General features: G+C 38.6%; 1 protein-coding gene across 2 annotated transcripts in view; it reads left to right on the top strand.

The window, feature by feature from the left end:
- Positions 1-23,850, top strand: part of LOC128914769 (fibronectin type-III domain-containing protein 3a-like) — a 48,370-nt gene that overhangs the window by 1,335 nt on the left and 23,185 nt on the right. Inside the window, exons 2-5 of one of the 2 annotated variants that reach the window (XM_054214305.1) lie at positions 3,879-3,982; positions 16,922-17,057; positions 21,001-21,076; positions 22,271-22,347. In XM_054214305.1, coding sequence (XP_054070280.1) covers positions 16,962-17,057; positions 21,001-21,076; positions 22,271-22,347 — 249 coding nt within the window. In that variant the 5' untranslated portion in view covers positions 3,879-3,982; positions 16,922-16,961. The remainder of the gene's footprint in view (positions 1-3,878; positions 3,983-16,921; positions 17,058-21,000; positions 21,077-22,270; positions 22,348-23,850) is intronic. The other variant, XM_054214306.1, reaches the window with a different exon arrangement.

The following is a 23,850-nucleotide window of genomic DNA, read 5'->3' as shown; positions in this document are numbered from 1 at the left end:
GGTTTCGTGGCCCCCAGCCTCAGCAGCCCCTCTGCCGCCACTTATTTGAGGCGCATCATGCGCAGCACATCACAATAATCTCAGAAAACAGGGTAATAATGCGTTGCTGGCAGGTGTATTTGCTTCCTTTAGCAGCTCACTCTCAGCTGGTTTCTGAGTTTGGTTTCTTTTTAAAACTCGCTTTTCGGACTTCTTGTTGGAATGATGGAAATTTTCTGTAAAGCTAATTTGTTTTCATAATTGAGGTTATATTATGTTTCAGTTTCTGGCCATTCTTTGAATATTTTATATTTTTTCTGTCCTGCGGTGGCTAGGTGTTTAACATGGGCAGTCCTTCCTTGCTTTACCTGATGCCTAATTGTGAGTATTGACACACAGTACTGCCGCAGATAAGTTCTTCAGTAGGCCGGTACAGGTACGCCTATGGTCTGTGATTCCTCATGTTCTTCTAATGTATTTATGACACTCGGTTCAATAGGGAAATACTATCTCAGTCACAGATGGAAAGACTGAGGCACCGAAATATTTATGGCCCAAGGTCACACAGGAAGTATGTGGTAAGGCAGGGAATTGAATCTAGATTTCCTGAGACTCGGATTAGCATTTTAACCAGGGAAGCATCCTCTCTGTATTTTAAGCCAATAAATTGACCTTGGAGTTAATATACAGTGTAAAAGAAAGTACTTTGTGTTTTGTTCAGTATCTTTGTGAGTAAGAAGCAAAAACCCTGTTGCTTCGCACACTTGCATTCCTTTCCTTGTTTTATGTAATTTGTATGTGAAAAAGGATAAGGTGGTAAAAAATAGGAAAGATGTTGACTTTCTCAAGGCTCTGTGTGTGTAATCATGCATGCTGAAAAACAGCCAGCTATTACATTGTCCTCTCTTTTAGGTCTTTTTACCTTGCTGTGTTCCAAATCTCTGGAAGTTTTGGAATGCTGTTGTTGTCTGGGAGTAATTTGTTCTTTGCTTTCAACTCAGCTTTACAGAATATTGGATTTATTTGATCCTAGCTATCCACTTTGTGTTCACTGGTATCCTGGATCTCAGTTTGTGATTCTTAATACAGCAGTCTGTGAATAAACAGGACTTGTATTGACCGTCTTAAATGTCTCCTGGAGCAAGCTATTACAAGTTGTTCGCTCGGTTGTAGGCTCAGTATTGTTGCAGCAAGTTTTTGAAAAACTTGGCCTCAGCTGCAATTAAGAGGTGCTTTGACAGTGAAATGGAATAATTTCAACTGCCTGGGCTTTGTATCTGCACAGATATACATTGCAGGGCGTTTTCATTCCTGTTATATTAGGATAGCTTATTTTTGTTTGTAAAATTGGGTAGTTAATTTTACTACGGTGTTTTACTTGCCAATGGTTTTGAGGAATTGGATGTTAGAATAGTTTAAAGCAATAACTCCTAGTGTATTCACCTTTAGAGAGCATAAAGATAACTTTGTCTACACAATTGCGTTTCCTGCCACAACCCTTGATCACAAACTGCATCTTTCTTTGATGTTGTGCTGAAACCAAATTTGCAACAAAGTTGAATATAAAAGTTCTATATAACACTTTTAACGGTCTTTTGTTTGGGTTTTTTTGGAGGCTAGCATTTGCATCATGTTGACTGTGTGGGTTGTCACACCCATGCCAACAATCTTTCATCTTTTATGTTTATTTTTAGGAAAGGTTTGGTGAGTCCTTTAAAAAAAAACAAGATTTCATATGTACTGTGCAAACAGTAAAAAATCCAGCATTCTGCTCGCGAGAGAGAGTGCTTGGCTTTGGCAAACCCCCAGTGGGGGACGCAGTACGTTTGAGCGGTACTGTGTATGTATTTGTAGACCCCTTTGTACACCCGTTATTCAAAAAGGTTTTGGAATCCCTTTGGGTGAATTTCAAGCAAATTAAAATACATGTTTTCTGCTTGGAAGACTGAAACTGGCACTTTTATTTGATGACCTGCTATTTCCCCAACTTGGAAGACTTCTTGTCAAACTGCAGAAGTAAGCTTGTAACTTAAGAAAATATACAACTGGGAAGGCCTTCTACAATATTCTGCCTCAAAGTCATAAGCTGATATAAAATATTGTAAAAGTGTCTTCCCTAGTTACATATTTTCTTAATTTCCTGTCATCATTTAATTTAATCAGAGAAGAATTTTAAATTTATCTCTGAAAGCAGATGAGAAAAACCTCTATATTAGTAATACTGCAACAGTCAAGATGCTTTAGGAAAAAAATTACTTTTCTCACTTCTAATTTTGCAGTGTGTCAAAACGATCAGGTCTGAACTATCAGTTTTTAAAATTGTGGTTGCTCAGGGTTGCTCTGGTTTCAAGGCTGGTGTATATCAGAGAAGTAACCTTTTCATTTTCATTTTTTTCACCTGTTTTTAGCAAGTTGTCATGAAGCTTACCAAGGTCAAGATGGTTAGTTTTCAGCTGTTATCTTTGCTGCAAGCCAGACCTTAACTGAAAAGTTTTGGATTCCTGGGTGAGGAGCACACACTGAACTCTTTATTGCATTCTTGAAGAGCTTATTGTAAAAGCAGCGATAATTTATTCTTTCAGTGGTGCTAACACAATCCTTTCTGTGTATTGACCAGCAAAGACAGACCACTGGCTCGGAGCCCTTAGTCCATTTCAATCTTAATGTAAATCTGCCATTGTTCCCAATATCTTGATTGATGTGGAAAATGCCTCCGTTTGCTCAAGATTCACTTTTCCAGCATTGGGGCCTGATGCTTTTTTTCCTTTTTCTTTTTTTTTGGGGGGGGACTGTGTCTCATTAAAAGTAGTTCAGGAGGAACATTTATTAGGCTGTGACTTCAGAAACATCTGTGACTTGAAGACAGTATCACCTTTCTGGGGAAAATAACAATGGATCTGCTGTGTTTGCTGGAGGAAGCGGTGAGCTTCTGCTGGCTGGCTCAGTGCAGTTAGCCAGCTTAGTCTGTAAACTACCTCAGTGAACTACCAGGGCACCGATTTCGTTACAGTCTTCCAGTAAAACTGCAGAACATACGTGCCCGTGCCTTATGTTGAGAAAAAACTATATTGGGAATTGACTAATATTTGTAAAAACTTCTTAATTTTGAAGAGCCAAACCCAGGCAATTTATGATCCTCATTGCGCAAATGGTTTAGGAACTGGAGTTTGGTACTGGATCCAGTAGCTTGAAAAAGATTATGATTTTTAGATTATTAAATGCAACATCTTGAATGGCTTCAGTGACTACTGAACCTCTTCATTACCTTCTCCTGATGGAGCATCTTTAGTGAAACAGTTTCTGGAATAAAGCTGTTCTGCCCCGTAACAGTTAACTCTGATTGTATTTTCCAGATTATACAATTTATGTCTTTTTTTATGTCCCCTACCAGAGGATAAATATGTTTGTGATAATTTAGATTTGGATACATTCATGTACTTTTTGGAAATGGATTTTTTTTTTTATCATCATTATTGTCATATAGAACAGAGCATTGCGTAGATAACTAAGGAAATACACTTTAATTGCCACAGAATGCGCTTCATACGGGAACTATCTTCATTGTGTTCAAGTTACCTTTCACTAATTGGATCATAGCTTAAGCGGTGGCGTGTCATTGGCCAATATGGCATTAAATGTACGTGCAGTGTTTACACAGTTGTCAGGTTTTGCATTCTGTACACACTGAAGGAGTGCAAGAAGGCTGTGTAAGGTCTTCTGGTTCTTTCGCAGTGGAGTCTTCCTTGAGTTTTATTTGCTGACCCTAGAGGAGTTAATCATTGGCTCTCTGATGTCTTTTGCTGTTTTATTGAATGTAGTCTGTTTCCTGCACCCTTTTTTCTTAAAACTCTATGCTTGCCAAGTCACTAAAAAGAAAATTGCTTTTTTCTTGTCTGCAGAAAGAAGACTGAGGGACAGTACAGCACATTGCTCATACAACAGCAGGCATTGGCCGTGTAACATTTATCAACAGGAGGAAATTCAAGTCAGGAGAGTGTCAACGGTAATTAGACATAACTTACTATTCTCCCAGGTTTTACGAAGTATTTTTTTTCTTGTTAAGTCTCTAAGTAACACTATAAGGTGAAATAATATAAAAGTATTTGACAGACTTCTAAACGTACGACTCCTTTCCCCTCCCCTGGAAGAAATTTTTGGATAACTTATTATCAAGTGGAAAAAATGAGTTAGGGAAGGGAGTACTGATAGAGTTGTTGAGCTAAGAAGAGGTTTGGTATTTCCACATAAACATTATTGATTTTATAAGGTAGCAACCTTATCTTTATTTTCACATTGCTTTCTCTCTCTCCCTCTCCCTCTCTCCCCCCCCCCACCCTTAGCTGCAAGTTTTCTCTGAGAAAGACTTGCATAATTGGCCTTGGATAAAGAAAGTAAATGCTGGTTTTAGTGAAATGCATTTCCTGTGTAGAAAACAGCTCAAGTGGGTGGTAGCATACTGATAAATGACTGACTAGGTGGCCTTACTCAGATACATTGTTTTTAGTTGGAGCTCATGGAATTGATCAGGTCGTGGAACTGACTGGCTTAAAAACTGGAAAGAAACCTATCAGAAAATTGCCCTTGGTATGGCACTTGTGAGAGCGAGAATTCTCCAACTTTCTTCTTTTTTTTTTTTGTTAAGATTCCTGTGAATTGTCTTCCGATGTACAATACTGTAAGACCTTTATGAAACCATGGCAATTACATTCTTAAAAATACCATTGTCCAAAAGTAAAGACAGATTTTAGACACTGTTGGCTAGAACACTGTGTTTTATGTAGCAGGAGAATAAGCAGATGCACTATAAAGTATTTATGAATCAGAAATCACCTTTTTGATGTAAAGACATAAAGCAGTTTCATCTTTTGGAGAGCTGACGTGAGTACGTCCTAAAGCCCATCATCAAGCTTTTTCTAAAAAGAACATTCAAGTTTAGAACCACCTGTTGCGTTGGGGGGTGCCTGAGCTTTCAAATTCATGTTTGAATTCATGTGTCACGATCTGTCTGTGGATTAGAAGAGAGCATTTGTTAATACTCCTCAAAATGGGTATCCATTGATACTATACAACTATTATATAGTCACTAATAGTTTTTGATCACTGTATGCCTCGTGTTGGCTGCATACAGCTTACAGCTGTGCATTCTTTAGCCTAACACCGCTGCTGCATTGAGGAAAGCAGTCACACGTCAGTTGTGTTAGAGGATGAAATTGCATTTTTGCGTTACATCACAGCTAATGTGCTGTTTAGTGAATTGAAAGGCATCCAAGCAGATTTTAGTTTTTCTATGATGGGGGTGTATTTTTGCTGAGGTTTGGTCCCCTTTAGTGAAGAATTTGTTTTCATGTTATGACTATGCACCCAAATTCAAGTGTAATGTGCTAGTCTCACCTTTGTGAAGAGCAATTTACCCCATTTTTCCAAGCCATTTCATGTTTGGTTCACAATTGTCTAATGCAACAGAAGAAATCAAGTAAAGAACTGAATGGTAGCTAATTGATGTAGAATAGAATGTGATGTGAAACTACATAAGGAGGTACAAAACAATTCTTTGGAGAGAAAAGCTGAAAAGTGTCCTGTGAGCAAAAGATCAATCAGCAGGTAGATTTCTTACAAGACAGAAAGAAAAAAAATAAATGGGTAACCATGCTGTGGTCTCCTGACTTTAATAGGTATTTTGGCAGGAAAATCATTTAATCATGTTAAGTACAGTGTTATAAATTTGGATGAAGTATTTTTATCTGCTGTTTAATGCCCTTTATTAAATAGCTTCAGCATTGATATCACTTTAAGGCGGATCAGTTGCTTTCAGTTCCACTGTGTGAAGTATTAGTGTTCCAAACTAGTGAAGTGATCTGTACCATTAGTGTATGACTTTAGTGGGTTCATCACGCAGCACTTGAAGGAATAAAGGCAGCCTTTAATATTTGCATGGATGTAAGTAGCTTTAGTACTCTTCAAGTACTTGCAAGACGGTACGTGTTAGTATTGAGCAGAATGACTGTCTTCATCAGAAGGTTTAATCCGCTTACCAATACATATATTTTTGTCCATTTCAAAATGTCACAGGTGATAATTATTTAGAAGAACTAATCAGTTTTGGAAGATATTATATAAACAGCTTTTTTGTGTATTTTTTAATGCCTAGGTTTCTTAGAACATAAACTTTATAAAAACATAAACTGTCATCCTTAGATTCTTCAAAACTGAGATAATTCACACTTACGCCCTTATGTAAAGGTGTGATTACATCCCCAAACTTGTAGCAGGTTAACTGATCTACCAGTAAATATTTAAAGCTCAGACACAGAAGCAAATTATTTTCGTGTGTTACCATGCATCAGCTGAACTGGGATAATGGTTATACGAGTCTTCCTGGCCTGTCACAAATGCTGTGTGAAGTGTGTTTGCTTAAACTTCATGTGCGTGATCTCATACCTTGCATTTTTCCTTGCATTTTACCTTGCATTTTCCATGATGCAAAAAAAATTAACATGCTCTGTTGCCGTGTGACTGCTCAGATGTGGTAATTTATGTAATTTATTGGTGTGTTTTAGCCCCTGGTTTAAGTGTAACCTGTTTTAACTAGATTAATTTGATCCACTGTGCAGCTAAAGCATTACAGCCTGAGCCTCTTCTCACGTTGTGCACGGAAAACAGTCTTCAGTTTGCGTATCCATATAATTCTTCCTTGCTCGGTTTGCATGATCTCTTAATGGTTTGAAGAAATTCTTCGCTTTTGCTGTATTTTTGTGCTTGTTTTTGAATTCATGTTTTGTAAGGGAGTTCTTAAAAAGCTTGTTTGTATCAATATATTGACAGGATACATCAGGCACACTTCTGATTCACAGAAAGAAATGGAGTCAGAGCTAGTGGAAAAACAGCCTTTGCTTTCCTTACCTGAAAGCAAACAATGCTTCGTATTAATCTTGTGACGTCCTGATTTTGCTTCTGTTGTCTTGGGTTAGACAGCAACTGTCTGCTTCGACCAGTCTTGTGGTAGGAAGCCTTTCCTGGAAATAGCATTGTTGCTGTTGTTTTTAATAATCTGGATGATTGCTCTCTCTTAGAGGCAAGTCTAAAATAAAAAATGAATTGTTGTTCAAGATATGGAACGCAAGCGTTTGGAAAATAACTTGTGGTTCAGATGTTGTTTGTATGACAGCAGCTGTACCAATTTTGTGCTCGTGTCTGCTGTCCCGTAATGCTCTCTGGGTTAATTTAGGACAGGTATTACCCTGCTCTGGCGCTTAAAATGTCTGAGTTTTGGTGCTTCCCTGGCATAATCCCAGGAGGTTTCAGTGGCTCAGCAAACTGACATCCAGGTCTGCACAACACACAGTGTGGCATGTTTGGTGTCTGGAAATACAATGCATAGGACAAAATAGACACCAGCCAAGCTTGGGGTGCACTTAAATTTGTCACTTGGCTGGCTGGTCCTCAGCCAGCTCTTACTTGAAGATTATCAGAAAAGCTTTTAAAAATACTTAGATATTTATCCCTTGCTGTGAACTGGGTATTCCCTGCTATAGGGAGGAAACTCAGGTGAGCAAGGTGCTATGGAGTATATATGTTTCTGTTGCAAGGACTTGCCTGCACATACAATAGCCGTTTCTTTGGGTTGTTTGCATTCTTTGAAACAGAACTCTTTCCCCTGGAATTGAAGAAGGTTGGTAAATTAATGGGCAGAACTTTTTTCTTTTGAGGGGAAAAAGTATCGTAAAATGGATTCAATTTTACGTTCCACTTTAAAGTCAAATTTGTCCCATAGGGAAGAATTGTACTCAGTTATCCAGATACTTAACCTGGATTTCAGAATCTTGGAGCATGTGCAGCTCCCTGTAGAAACTTGCAGTTCCCATCTTGTAAATCTTGGCATGGTGTTAAACGTTTTGCTTCCTCTGTTCAGATCGGTAGGTACTTAAAGGTGTAAACTCCAGCTACCTTTTTGCTGACCGGTTAAGGTTTCTCTGTGGCCATTGCTGCACTATCACCAAGATATATTTCCAGTTACATAGAAGGGCTTGTGCTCTTAAGAGAATAGGGTTGTCTTTCTAGAGCTCCGTGTTTTATTTGCAACGAAATGCCCTATTAGCTTTCCAGCTGTTCTTTACCACTGTGAGCGTTAGGACTGCACCATGAGTCCTGTGAGGACACTGTCACTGCATTTGTTCTTTGTAGGGTTTTCCTTTCTCATTTTTTATCATTTTTTCGTTTCAACAGTACGCTCTACTTCTTGTGACTCTGGTCAGACGTTTTTTTGGAATTACTTTTCAGTAAACCATGGCCTATGTAACTTTCACACCTTCTAAGTGATTTAGATAGATGTTTTAGGTAGAGAATTTCAGTAGTATGTTGTCAATACGTAAATAAACTGGTTTCCTTAGAGGCCTGAACAACCAGAACAATGTTTTGAAATTCAGGGGGCACAGTTCCACACTTCAAAAATCATATTTAAAATAAATGTGTTGTTACATTGCATGCATTAGAAGTTTTTCATATAAGCTTGAAAATTTCGTGCTTTGTGTAGCTTTAGGATGTTGAAACACTTCACTTATGCTGGAACATGTCATGTTCCTAGCTGGTGGAGAGCAGCAGTCAGTTTTGCATTTAATGAATTTTATTTTTTTTTTTAACAGCATCGATACAGCTGGAAAATATCTTAATTCCATTACTTTTTTAACATTTGAAATAAGAATGAAACACTTTAAGGGCTTGGTCCTTTGAGGTGTTTAGTTCTTTTGAACACTTCTAGAAGCAGGAATAGGACCTTTCAGTCCTCTTTTATGGGGCTGGTCACTTTAGGAAGCAGCACAGAAGTGCTTAGGATGTGAGTCTGCTTTTCTGGCAACAAGAGTAAAGACATAAAATAACTGAAACAATAAAGGAAAATATTTATCTAAAAGTAATGTAATGTTTGCGTTATAGCAGCTGTTAATGCAAACTTTACAGGCCTCATAAATGAATAATTAAGAGGACAGACGTGGCCATAATATGACCAATGCGCATATTGTTAATAACAGCTCAGATCGGGTCAGATGTAATGTACTACGGGTACTGACAGACACTTTATTCCCAGCTCACAGTTCTTGACAGTGGAGTTTCTCTTGGGAAGGACAGCAAGAAGTTCTGCAGTCTCTGGGAAAATGTGTATAACCCTCTAGGGTGAGGACTACCCTACAGATTCTGCGTTTGCCTTTTTTGTCCCCGTGGACTAGACCTTTCAAATTTTAAGGGATGTAGTTTCAGGCGAGAAAGTATTTCTGAAGTGCTATGGGCGGTTGCTGGTGTAGTTTCTGTTTGAGGGTGGAGTGGAGCAATTTTTTTTATTGCTTTCCTGGCACAGTTGCATCAGGAACCTGATCCAGATTGGTAAGGGAGGATGAAAGTTGATACTATCACTTATGTCAGAGGTCCCGTGTGTCTAACTATGTTGCATCTGCTGTTTCGCTGGGGTTTTAGGGTTTTTTGGTGGCCGTGATGTGAAGGCTTTCCATCTCAATCTTGCTTCTCCTTCAGGGAGAATATCTGCAGGCAATCAGGTCTCACAGTGCCCTAGGTGATGGATGTTAATTTAATTGTCTTTAGGAAGAGGAAGAAAGTGTCCTCCTCTAATTTGCTAGTTGCTTTTTTAGCCCCTGCTCTCCTTCACCTTGGGCTTCCCCCACCATGGGTCATTCTTGCTGGTGGCCACAGCCAGCCAGCTTTCTGCAGCTTTTAGGAAGTTAGTGGAGCTCCTTCTGGTGACTGACCTGATGTGTTTGATCCCCAGGTGGTCTTTGTGAGCGCAGAAGGACTGTCCGGACTGTGATAAAAGGCTTGTGGTCACTTTTATATTTTACCATGGAAACCATTAGCACTACTTTGGAATAAACATTTAATTAACAATTAAACTTCTTGGAAAACACAGTGAAATGTTTTGGAATTGTCACTTTTTCAGATGTCAAAAAGGAAAAAGATTTTAAAAGCTTCTAGACGAAAACCCTTGGTGCAGAGCACAGAAACCTTGGACTATGTGTCTGTGGAGTTGGGGTGGGCATTGTGTTTTTTTGTTTTACTTAGGTCGCAGACCTTACCTAGGTCAAAATTGCGAGGTCCTAGCAATACCTAGATCCAAATGACATCGGGCTTTTCACAGCTGTAAGTATTAAAGAATGTTTGACTGAGCACATTTGTTGGGCAAGTCATGAAGAAGGTTTTCAGTATCAAAGTTGTGGTGCCCTTCTGGCCAGAAGCCAAACTTCATGGACGATGGTGCAGACAAATTCACTTGGGTGTCATTATAAATTATTTCCAACATTTTAATCAAAACATATATTTAGTTTTCAACAGATGACTGTTATGGAGTGATGGTGGTCTCTTCAGAGCTAAAGTTGTAACTGAGCCTTCTATTAAGTCTGATTCTATTAAGTCTCTCATTCCCTTCCTTAATCTTGCTAAAAGTAAACCATTCCACCTAGAACGTCTCATGTGTGGTCCTGTGGCAGAAGAGAACTATTTTAGGATTGGGATGATATCTTAAACACCTTGTAAATACTGCTTATTTGAAAAACTTGGGTGGGAGAGGGTAGCTTGTACCTTTTTTCCCAAAATGTTTCCTACCTCAAAATTGTGTGGGGCATAAATTTCAAATCTGGAGGGGTGAGGTTTTTTTAGAATTCATAAATAAGGTTTAATCTTTTTGGCAAGGCTATTTCTTAGCCTGAGGTTGGGGATGACTGTTGTTTGGGTCTACTGTTCTTTGTTTTAAGAGCCTTTGGAGATCGCCAATGCAGAATTTAATCGACGGGTTAAAGAGTGTTTAAAATACTCAGAAGTCTCAGTTTGCAAGAGGTGTTCTGGAGTTTAAGGTATGGCAGTGTCTCAGTGTACATGAGGTTCATATATATGTGTGTGTCCACAGATCCAGTTCTAGATCTTAACTTTTTTCGAAAGATAAGACACTAACGAAGTATGTTGCTTGCAATGAGACTGGGATTTTTTCCCCACTTAGAGATAATAAATAAATAAATATAATATGTAAAAGTATAGTAGATATCAATATAAAAATACTAATTAGTAATTCTAATATTAAAAGCTATAATTAAAGCTTTAGATTTTTATACAATACTGCTTTTAATAAATAGCAATACTGTGGTAGTTTACTTCCTGCAATAAATGTGAACTTATGATCAGGCTAGAAGGTTGCATAAGGCACTGAACCTAGAAATCAGGAAGTCTGAGATAAATTGCTAGCTCTCCATCAGACTTCCTCTTTGGTCCTGGACACATTGTTCTCTCTAACTCAGGCATACTGTCTTTTTAAAAAAAAAAAAAAAAAGTCTCCATTTAAGTAATAATCTCCTTGGAACAGGAACTTTCTCCAGCACTTACTGTAGTGAAAATACAGTCTTTGTGATAGCTTCTGTGCAAGATTATAAACTCTTTTTTTTCTTCTTACTGTGTACGAAATCTGTTCACCATCTACTCTGGACAGTGGAACGAAGCCGATCCGTTTCTATCTGCAGTGTTCCCCCCCTGTTTAGTTTGCATGAGATGTCTTTCTGGAGAGAGTTTTTTAATATATGAGGAAAATACTTATTACGAGATAAAAGAATTCCTAAAACTTGCTAAATACATAATGCTGCTACCCATTTGCACAGTAGATTATCTCATATTCTATTAATATGATTAAAGGATATAATTCCAGTGAAAAAGTAATTTTTCAATCTATGAATTTTTTCTTATTTTGTATGGTATTATAAAACACATTTAATGAATACAAAACGTTTTCTTTGTTTTTCCATGCTCTGCACATAAATAGCTGCAAATTTGTTGTTACTGCCTGAAGAGAAACGATGTCTGGAAAACTGTTGATGTTTTGTTGGTTATTGATAAAACAGAAGTGGTGTGTTTATACAGGAAAATTGTTGTGGTCATAACATTTTCTTAGAGACATTACTGTTACAATTTTGAAGTTGTTTCTGTTGTGATGTCCAAATGGAATTGACTGTGAGTTGAACATGACACCTCGTTCCAAGCTGTACGTTGGCAAATGGCTAAAGGAGGATTTGTAATGCAGTAAAGAGTGTTTCTAGTGGGTTTGGTAAACATTTGTTAGTAACTACCCCATGTACTAGAATTGCGTATTTATTTCACTTTGGACTGCAACGATTTTACACTACTTTAGATTTTCATTTCCCAATGTCTCATGAGAATCCATGATGTTTTCCAGACTTAAGGTACGATGATCTAACGTCATCTAGACTTCAGTTAGCTACCTTTGCTTTGCTGCCTCCATCCAGGGAGCATAATAGCTGGTTTGTATGTAAATCGGAGCCCGGTTTTCTCTGCCGAGGCGCTGACTTCAGTCGAGAGCGAGGGAGAATCAATGAACACAGCTCAGTGCGAATCCTCGGGAGCTGGACGGGGTCCAGGATGACTGCAGCACGGCTTGAGAAGAATTTGGGCTGGAGAAAAGGGAAGGCCAATGTTTCAGTCTTCCAGAGGCTCGGCGTTTTTACTATGTCAGGAAGTGAGGTCAGGCACAGCCGCTGTGTACTGTAATTGTTTTCTGGAAGGCTAGTCATTAAGATTTTCTATTTTTCTTAGAAGCCTTTGTAGCGCGAGACTGTCAGTGGAAAATATTGCCCCCTTTTTTTTTTTTTTTTTAATATGGTTAACATGATTAACCATATTACATTAGCACAGTGTCGAATTACTCAGGAACACTTCTCAGGGTACACTTTTAAAATATGAACTGATTTTATTTGGTTTAAAATATTTTATTTTTTTAATGTTGTAAAATAAATGACAAAATATTCCAGTTTTTTAGATGCATGTGTCTTGAATAAATAATCTGTGAAAGCCGTAGTTCAAGCTATTTCTGGTGTAGATTTCTGTTAACTGAGAAATCTGATATCTGCTATTGCTTCTTTCACTCTTGCTAAAACAGTGCTTCAGAAGGTTTGTTTCTGAGATGGTTAATCCCGATTTTTTTTAAGTGGTTTTTTTTTTTTTAATGGCTATCATGCTGTATGGGCTGAACTCATCCTTCAAACAAGGTTTGGGAATGACCTTTAGCTGATGTCTATAGAAACCGCTGTTAAGAAATGAATCAGACCAGAAGGTACCCTTGCAAAATGTAACCTTTCTAAAAATTAATCTATTTAATTCCATACTGACTCAAAAATGTCCAGTGCATGGTGATGAAGCTCTAGACGACCTCTATGAATTCTGCTATTGATTCATATATAATGATTCACTAATTCTCAGTATGTTCCTTTGCAACTCTGACCACATTTGCCTAGTCTTTAATGCTTGCAGATGGAATTTTTCTTGGTTATTTTTAGCCTATAAAGTTTAAAATTTTGTGTATAAGCTCATCTTTAATGTCAGTTCAGCCTGTGATTTTTATTTTTTTTTTCTTTTTTGCCCCTGTCCACTTGGATAGTTAGTAGTGATGATAAATTTAAAACAACTAGCTGCCAAGAACAGACCGTGGAAAATCGCAGTCTGAGCCTAGCATACGATAAAATAAGCGAGTCTTCAGGGACACGAGAAGCTGTTTGATGCAGTTTTCCCTCTAGGTGGGTTCTTCCTCATTGGGCCATGTACAATTTGCCGGCTGGATTTGCCCATCAAAGCTGACTTGGCTTGAGTTTGGAGTAAAACCGAGGGTTCAGAGGATGCCCAGTATCAGTGATAGCGTTTGAGGGAAGCTGTGAGACTTAGCAGGACTTTGTGGGAGTTGTGGATGGAGGTGGGTTCAGGATCTTCGGATCTACTCTCTACCCACATGGTGGTTGCTCTCCACCTTTACTTTAGGAGCAGCCGCCTGGTCCCTGGCAGCAGCCGTTCTGCGTCGCTTACCCCACCGCTGCCTTCGGTGGCGGGTCCTGGGGCTGAGCTGGAGGACACAGGGCTGGATTCCCTGCTCCTACACTAGCAGTAGAAGGCTGTGGGTAATGGCTTTTCAAGATAGATCTCAATTTCTCTGTTTCATTTTTTGGGAAATTGTGCTGAGTATATAATAACTCTTCAGGAATTCTCTTTTTATTTACCCAAATACCACCTACTTCCTCGAATGAAATGGAGACTTTTGGGAGGCGAAGCAGTTGATACCATGTGCAGTGGGAGTGCTTTATTTCCCTTGAAAAGTTTTACCTACCACACTGGGGAAGGGCTTGAGTCCCATGCTCATTTACCAGCAGAGGTGGTACCTTTGAGAGCAGCAGTGTCCTTTGCTGCTCTCTTACCACTGTTTTCAAGGAATGAAGCTGTGCTCTAAAAGCAAAAAAACTTGTTTTTTTGCGAAGTCCATCAGCACGCAGCAGGAGGTTCCTCTTTATCATGAGTGTTCTGCCACTTGGAGCCATCTGAGCCCAGCTGTACAGTAAGATGTTAGTGTTCTGAGTCAGGCGAAACTGCCCCAAGAGTTACTCAGATGGTTTCATTTGTGCTAGTACTTCCATTTCCTCTGACCATCCGGAGATTCCTACTAAGACATGAAATTGTATTTGCTATTTTTGGAGTTTGTCGTTAACTGTATGAACACATTTGTTTCCTAATACTCCCAAGTATTATGTTCTTCCTCTGAAAAGGGTGAAGTTACAGCACTAAGCAAGTGGAACGTGTGAGTGCGTAGGTGTAAATGCAAATACTGCCTCTGTCATTAGGCAATAGATTAAGGATTCTACAAACCATATGGATGTTGGTGCTCTGCTCTACAATTTGTACTAACTACACTGTGCTGCTCGTTAACCAAGACAAAACCTCAGAGAATTACATTCAGCCAACGTAGGAGACTAGGACAGAAACTTTGAACGTTTATTTAAACGTTTATTTAAAATTGCAGGTGGTATTGGAACTTGTTTCAGAACACATTTTTCTACAGCTGGTTATTTTGGTGAGTTGAACATTTGAATGCAGATGTAGTTGTTTTTTGGTAAAGGGTTTTCCCCTTTATGTTAAGTGCTAATTTCTGTCGGTTTTGAGGTTCTTAGATGAAAGAAATTGGTACTATATACGTATATAAAATAAAGTATTTTCAGTCTGCCTGTGCATGCTGATTTCCTATAATGGCTCTTCAGGCTCAGTTCTAACCTCTAAAAATGGGAGAGGTGCAGTGGAAGGAACTTCTGCCTTAAGTTTAACGTATTGACTGGCAGGGTTACCATGCAGGTATTTTTAAGTGGAATAGTTACATACAATCAGCTGAGTTTGTTTCTTTGGCAGAGGTAATTCAAAATCTGACAAATAGGATGGAAGATTATTTTATTCAGGAAATAGACAGCACGCTTAGCTAAGTATATTTAGGGCAAACCTGATACAAATTTAAACTTTGGAGGTTGTGTCTAGCCCTTGCACCTGTGCAGTTGTGTTTGCCTCTTGAAATTGTTACTGGGGCAGGCCTGGAGAACAACTGGTGTGCAGAATGAGCTGGTTTCTTTGACAGTTTGGGGTATTTTGTTATGCTGTGTTTTGTGGCTGTGCGATTGTATCAGTTATTTTGAGATGCTTTTGCAAACAAGAAAGAAGGTGGTTTTTACCAATGGATGCTACCAGCTTCTTCACCTTGTACTGCTAATACTGGAGAAATCTGTGTAGTCCTAACTCTATTACAGACCGTTTCTGAATGGAATTAGTTAACACCAGAAGAAATTAAAATAGCAGGCTGTGATATTTCTGTCACTAATCTCCTGAAGATTCAGTCCTACAAGTACAAGAATAAATCAGTCTTACTTCCCCCCTCCCCGAACACTGTCATTTCCACACTGGTTATAGAGAACTGAACAAGGATTTGGCAGTTGTGTATAGACTGATTTGGTTCACACACAGATTTGGGGGGGTGAAGCGTTTTTTGTTTTGCTTTTGCTTTTTATTTTTAATGTAATGAATTGGCCTATCCTAAGTGCGTTTTGTCTTCGGTCTGGGTTTATAGGAGGTAATGGGAAGGGAGAAGGAAATGTCAGCATTTCCTGTATCCTGTTATCTTGTGCTTTTTATGGATGCTGAATTAACTATGCACTGAAAATTCACTAACATTTGGATTGTATTTTGATGTTTGGATTGTATTTTGATTTATGTAATCATGGATTATTCACTAGAAGCCCAAAACTATGCAGCACTTTTTCATATTCAGTTTTGCGTGATACTCCCAGACCTTGGGATTGATGACATGTTGCTGCATTGGAGAGATCGTATGATTTGGGGTGGGGGGTGGGGTGTTGATCGTTATGGAGACTAAAATGTACATATAGTATGTGAATTATCTGGTCTAAAACTTAGGTTCTGGAATACAAGCAACTTACAAATCGTAACTACAAATTTAGGAACAAAGTCCTACGTAAGCGTGAATTATGCTGCTGTATATTTGCATCACTTACCTACCGATTTCATCACTCATGGCATGTCAGGTTGAATATGCACGATACGTATTTAAAGAGCATATTTTTGGAAGAAAGATATGTAGAGCTTAAATGCATTACTTCAAAATGAAAAGGAGGGTAGTATATTGGACTACTTGGCAGTGCTCCATTGTGAAGAACTTGGGTGTAGGACTTGGGATCCCCCTCCATGCGTTTAAGACTGTCAGTTCACACAAGTTTTCAGATGTTCAAAGAAGCTAGTAGTGGATGTTTTATAGTAACTTTTGTCTCCAATTAAAGTCAGTTTATTTGAAAATCTGTGGGGGAGAGTTGTGGAGTGTGGAAATCTGATTATATTTTCCTATTGAATTTTCAAATGTTCTTGAATTGTTGTCATTAAAGGATTCAAATAATATCATAGTGTAAGTATTTGGTTTTGAGGTTGTTTTTCTTCTCTACAAAACAATGTCCTGAAGGCACTGCTGTATTTTTCTACTGAAATATCGGTACCAAGTTTGGCAAACAAAATAGAGAATTATTTGGGGGAGGGGAGAGACATGTTTAATATTGACGTTCTCTTTTTGTTTGAGCAGGTGGTTAATGTGAGCAGTTGTCAATGAATGGTTTTCAGACATGATGGCCGACCAGCCGCCTCCATTAGAAGCTACGCCTATATTGAATGAAGTGCCACTTCTACCTCATATGGTTAATGGGGACAGCATACAACAGGCAAGTAAATCCGTTGTACTTTCTTACAACTCATGCCATACCGTGCCAGCAGTTGTAGTAGGGAGGTTGACGTTCAAGCATACTGTAGAAAACAGCAAATAGAAAAACTGTTTTGTTGAACAACTTGTATGATGGCTGACAGAGGAGGCAGCTTGGAATAAAGCAACTGTGACACTGACCTGCAAAGTTAGAAAAGCATGTGCTTCTCAGCGCTGATGTCAGTAAAACAGAAGTGCAACTATAGAGAGGAAGAAAATAATTCAACGTTAATATAGTGGAAATGTGAAAAGATTGCAAATTAAAAGGAATGTTTGTTATATGTGCGTAAGTGCTTTAAAATTAAACTACAAAATCAAAGAATAAAAGGAAAAATATATGGATTTAATAAAGTGCTAAGGTTTTGAAACCTCTTCTTAAAGCTCATGTAAAATAATCAATAGAGATTAGCAAGTGGCTGCAGTGCTCTCAACCAAGACGTCTATTGCAGTGAAATGTAGAGGAAAGGAAGGACCTTGGCTTCCTGATATTAAGTATCTTCATTAATAATTACAGTGCACGGGTGAAACCTGAGTATATTTAGTTGAAACATTAGAATTTTATTGGACACAACCCTTCAGAAGTACCTAGTATGATTAGAACTACAGACAAAATTGAAAGCAAAATGATTTGACTGAAGCACGAGCTTGTGTAAGTTGTCAGTAAACTTGGAGTGAATTTAGTGTTTGGCAGTAGAAGCTGAGTGCCTTGGACGACAAATGCTGAAGATATCTTCCCATCATTTGGAGATGGACTTCCAGTGCACTCAGAAATATCACAGGCATCCTGACATTAACACTGGATATTAATTTAAGAAGCATCTTCCCCCTGCCCTAGAGCAGCTCTTGATAGGAGAGAAAAGGTTTGTTTGGTTTAAATAGCTAAATAGCTCTTTGTTGGTTGGCTCGATTGGACAGGGTGCTGGATAATCTCATCTAGGTTTCCTTTCCCGCAAAAGATTGGACCAGATGATCTCTCGAGGTCCCTTCTAGCCTGGGCTGTTCTAGGGTTCTGTGATAATAAAACATAAATTTGAAGGCTTTATATGCCTGGAGTTAAACAATCATTTTGTTGAAGCAGGGGAGAAAACTGCCCATTGCTTTGACCTGATTGGTTTGTAAGTTCAAGTATCTGACCGTAACCGAAATAGGAATTAAGGGGTTAATCCAGAAGGAAAAGTTGCATAAAAGTTTGCAGAGGATAACTGCCATATGACATGATTGTGAAGGGTAACAGTGAAGACCTTGGCATATTTGAACGTGCAGTGGATAAACATGGTACAACAAAATAATCACGAATTGTTACGGTCTGGTAGACCACAAATGGTGAAGAGTTTTACATGAGATATCCTTTTCTTTGTAATGGTTACAGATGAGGAAGGATTGTAGTATTGCTTGTAAAAATAGCTTTTATTTTAAAAAAAGTCTGCTCTGCCTTTTTGTCCTCAGTCTCCGGAGCTGAAATACAGTGACTGTGTTTTGAAATAAGTAAAGCTATAGAGTCTCTAAGGTCGTTCTGAAGTTCTAGCATTAGCGGTGTGGAATTTTAGACACTGAGCAGCTGTGAAGTTATTCAGTAGCTACTGTTTCATGTTACGCAAGGAAAAGACATCAGGTAGAGCTAACTGGAGTCCATCTCCATAGCTGTGTTTGTGTAGCATGTCTTGGGATAGATCGGTGTGTAGAATAATAGTGCGTATTGAATGACCTAAAAGAAGGTGACAGTCATTGAAATTTTTGGAACTCTAGAGGAGATTTTTTTTTGCAATCAGGTCAGATTAAAAAAAAATAAAAATAAAAAATTGTATCTTGGAGATGTGTGGGAAATTGGCATTTGAAGAGTAGGCTTTGAACACTGATAGTCTCCAAGACTTAGAATTGAATTATAATGGAAATAACAAATAAGCCTGCCTAGTGAAAATATTAACGGGACCGGGAACGTGGTTTAATGTTAATGTGCCAATATTTGTCATTCTTGCATGTCTGTGTATAAACAACCATGTCATGTTGCCGTCCTTCATTTGCCTGACAAATACACTTGCTGCTCTTGTTTGTGGCACTTTTCTCTAGAGCGGAGAAGCTTCTGGGCTTTTAAATAGGCCACTAGCTTAGAAGCTTTATTAATGCAGCTGATTTTTAATTGTTTTGCTGCCAGTGATTTGGGGGATAGGCTAATTATAGAGTATTATAGAGTGGTTTCATTTTCAGAAATAAAACTTGTGCTGTTTGGCCAATCACTTCAGTCAGGTGCAGCGTCCAGTTCATCAGTTTCATTTCACGTCAACTATCAGTTGGAAGTTTTCTGGAAGAGTTTCTTGTTTTCAAAACCTTCAGCAATGGAAAGAGCGTGAATAAGGCCTAAAAGCAAAATGCTGACCGGTGCTTTGACATAGCTTGATCCCACTAGTTCTGAGATGGTCGTGTGGGACACTTGAAGGTGTCAACATGACTGTGACCCCTAGCACTAGTCTGTCGTCTGACTTGCTTTAGATTGACTCGCTAGAAACACTCGAGCTACCTGGAAATTTTCCTTGGTGGAAGGTAGATGGAACTGCATTTGCTTCATTAATTATAGTGAGTCATTCCTCTAAGACGTTGCCCTGTGCATTCCTGACATTCCAGATTCTGAACTGCTCTGCAGCCCTGTGATTACTCCACTTACTTATGATCTTTTCGCTGAGTTCAGTTAATAGTTTCCTGAACTGTTTGTGAGAATTTCAGTTAATTAAAATCTGTTCCACAGACCTGACAGAATCCCTTCTACCTGATGTAGTTGTCATTCCATGAATAGAAGAAAAATATTTTATAAAAATCTAATGAAAAAAAATTTTTGAGTTTCATAGCTGGTTTTATAAATATATTTTATTTCAGTTTTTATATTGGCCTCTCTTCTTTATGTGCTAGCTTTCACCTTGGAATTCAGGTGGAATTTTGACTGTGTAATTGTGCAGTTCTTATACACGGTCAAACCCCTCGTTTCACTGAAGAGTTAGGCCTGTGCCTATGTAATATGACAGAATCTCGCTGCGAAATTTTAGTGGTAAAGTTTTCGCATTAGAGTGAAACTGAAGCACTGCCAATATTTTACAGCAAGACTGAAGCGTGTGCTGTGAATGGGGTAGGAGGAGGTGATCGTTCGTGTTACCCAGCGCGAGGGAAACGATGCTGTAGGCTGCCTGAGGAATAATTCTGGCAGATGTCCACATCGATCTGTGTGAAAGTGAATGCGATCGTGTCCAAACTGACCCACCGAACCTCACTGGCAGTTGTATTTCTTTAGCTACGGGATTACACAAACATGTGAGGAAAATAAACCTGATCTTTCAGGAGCCATAGAGCAGAGGTTGGTAGGCAGGATTTGCTTTGTCACCTCTTCTGCCCTCCTTCCGCCCCCAAAGGACTGCATACTTTATTAAGTTACCCGATAGCATCGGAGAATATATTGTCAAAATATATACCCACATGCTTTCAATGAAAAAACGTGGTTGAGTTTTGGGCAAAGCATTTATTTGTGTGTGTAATCCTGATTTTGCCCTGAAACTGAAGTAACGTCATAGGCAAAGCTTGTAAAGCACGGTGAATCTTAGGTGATTTATTGCTTCAGTAAAAAAAGAAATAGTGTGAAAATATTGAAAATAAAAGCTTTCAAGTGTGTCAAAGGAAGCACTTCTGGTAATAATCGGAGAAAAATCATTGATTATGCAAAACTAATGATTTTATGTCAAAGTATGAAGAAATTTTATTCTACCTGCCAGTGTGTCTCATCTTGCTTTTATATTCTCTAAGGCTGCCAAAGCTATATTGTTTTAATCTAATGTGTGTGTATAAGGAAGAGATGGGGTTTTTCCCCCAGGTAATTTCTAAAATAATAAAAAACAACTGCCTCTCTCGTGTTTTGTTTTCTACAGGTTATTCTTGTACAGGTAAACCCAGGTGAAACATTTACAATTACAACTGAAGATGGACACATTCAGTGTATTCAAGGTAAAGGAAAAACTGCAGTACTGAATCCAAATATTTTGATTCTGCAAATATCACAAAATTGCTACCAGTATCGGTTTCTGTAATGTCAAGTGTGTTTTTATGTGTTCTGCAACGTTAACCAATCAGATTTTTCAGTTTGTACTTAAAGCGCAAATGAGACAGCACTGGGAAAGAGCCAAGATTCCCTGCATCTCTGCAGACTTTGCTGATGATTTATAAGAGGCTGGCGTCTCAACTGTGTCTGTAATGATCCTTGAATAACTGTCTTCTCGGAATCTTAACACATGAATTTACGTGGGATTTAGTTCCACACTAATCGAAACAATTTTAATAGACGCTGTGTGACCTCACTGTACTGTAAGGTAGTGGCTACTGTTTGTGGCTACAAACCGCTTTTTACCTTCTGGGTAAGTGACAGAACTGCAAATCTGAGTTGGGTCAAAATATCTCCTCTAAATCAAGTTGAATTTATCAATGCTTCCATTTTTGGAATATTTTTTAACCATTTCAAATGATATTATATAAAAGTGTCCATTCTGCTTTCATCAAATCCCAGACGGGAATACTTGCTTTTAGCTTGGTGTAAAAAATAACATATTCTGATTTTAAAAAAAAAAAAAACACCAACAAAACAGATGTTGGTAGACCAGCTGTTAGCATTATTGTAGTGCCAATGTTGTTGCTACTGATTTTTAACTTTGTCACAAAGCAAGAACTAAAATTTATCTATGCTGTTTTTTGCATACAAGTTGTGGTGGGGATAAATCTAATCTCTGCTTTTTGTAGAATAAATGTACAGCCATGCTTGCATTCAGTAATATTATCTAAAATTCTGGATGCTTCCTGAAAGTTATTAAAATCATTCTTGATGTGTATTTTGAATGTGAACAGGAGTTATCCATCAGTGACATAAACTGCAATATTTTTCTAGGTGAAAACTTGGTAGGGTCACTTTTTTATTTTTTAAACTCGCAGTCCTGACTATTTAGGTTTCTCTGCTAACTGGCTTTTTTTATTGGATAGTTTAAGCCTTGCTTCTAAATCTACTTGTCTAAAAGTAGCTCCATAAATAGAGAGCTGGCTGCAGTTGTTGGCTTTTCAGGCACCAAAGTGAGCCACCACCTTTGGAAAAAAAGGTGTCTCGAGTTTGTAAAAGCCTCATTTGTTAAAAAGTGGCACCTTGTTACTTCTCAGGTCCAGCACATGTTCCTATGATGTCACCAAATGGTTCTATGCCGCCTATATTTGTGCCTCCCGGTTATGTATCTCAGGTAAACTTTAATTTATTCTTTTATTTAAGTATGTTTGTGGGTGTGACTTTTTAACAATAAGGCTGTTGGTTATTTTATCTAGAAGAGCTGTGAAAAGCATTTCTCGTATTTTTTCCATTGAACTTAGCAACTATTTATTGTAGGCTCTATCACCTTCTGTTCGCTTAGTAGAATTTGATCTGGTTTTCAGGGTTTTTCTAATGCTACTGCTGGGCAGTAGAAGATTCCTTTTAGTGAATTGGCTATCTGTTGAGCTCCGTTAGCAGGATCTGCCTCTTGATTTTTCTTCAGTCCTGTGTTCGAGGCGAGAGTAGGTGCCTGGGCCACAGGAGCAGCGGCAGCTGCCTGCAGCCTGCTGAGTGGCAGAGGGCTGAGGAGTACAGACGCCGCTTAGCGCCGCTCCAGCCAGTCTGATGGGAACATAGCTGGGGGCAGCAGTGGGATTGAACGTGTCTCATGCGTACTATGGATACGAGACTTGTGTATTTTTACATTAGGGTTATATGGGTCATATACCAGTTATCATTCTCTCTTTCATCGCTTCGGTCTTTTTTTTTTTTTTCTTTTCCTGGACTGCATAAGATATTTCTCTTTAATGTCTTCTCTCAATTCAGATTTTTCTATTCTAGTATAACTCTATTTACATGATCTATTTAGATGATCTTTAAGGTCCCTTCTAACCCGAACCATTCTATGATTCTATTTATCATAGTTTTCAATGGCCCTTTCTTTACCAGCTCTGATCTCCTTAACATTCAGCAAAACACTCTCCTGTTAGAGCAGAAGTGTGAAGAGGGGTGTTAATGCTAGTGACATGTGCCGATGGAATGAGTGTGACTCTGGGCTTCTCTCCCAGCTTTACTTTTCCGTTCTCGCTGATTTTCCACTCCTCTGTGGTGTTCAATCCTAGCAGATCAGACCTGCGTGTGTGTGGCATTTGAACTGTTATCGGAGGTACAGGAAGTTGCCAGTTCGATTTACTTTTCGATTAATGCATTTTTAAAGGGAAGCAATTAAAAACAAATGTTTAGACAAGACAGGCGAGGCTTCTGATTTTCTAGTGATGTTCAAAATCAGGAGTTTTCTGAGTAGGCTTGAAAACCTTACAGCTGTATCTTCTTGACTTCCCCAGGCAGTTGTCTTTTCGCATACAGCTGCCTCTGCATTTTGCGTCTCTTTTATTATAAGTAGGTACTTTCATGCAGACCCTGGAGAAAGATCCCCCAGATAATTTATGCATCAATATGAAATTGAGTCTTCAGTGCAAACAGTCTGCAAAGCGCTGGCAGATGCTGAGGTGTACAAACTGAGAAATACATTTGTTCTGTGTTTGCTGTCACATGAAACTAGGGGGGGGGTTGGTTTGTTTTGGTCTCCCGTGGTCGTTACGACAGGGATAGACAAGTTTGAAACCAACTTTAAATCAGAGCTTGAGTCACTTATACTGTTCTTGCTAGTAGATGAGACTTGAACTTTCTGTTCCCAAATCTGGCTGGAGGAGCC

The sequence above is a fragment of the Rissa tridactyla genome, chromosome 9 (genome assembly GCF_028500815.1).
Source record: "Rissa tridactyla isolate bRisTri1 chromosome 9, bRisTri1.patW.cur.20221130, whole genome shotgun sequence".
Classification (NCBI taxonomy): Eukaryota; Metazoa; Chordata; class Aves; order Charadriiformes; family Laridae; genus Rissa; species Rissa tridactyla.
The sequence above is the reverse complement of the archived record's forward strand: the minus strand, read 5'-3'. Positions and strand labels throughout refer to the sequence as shown.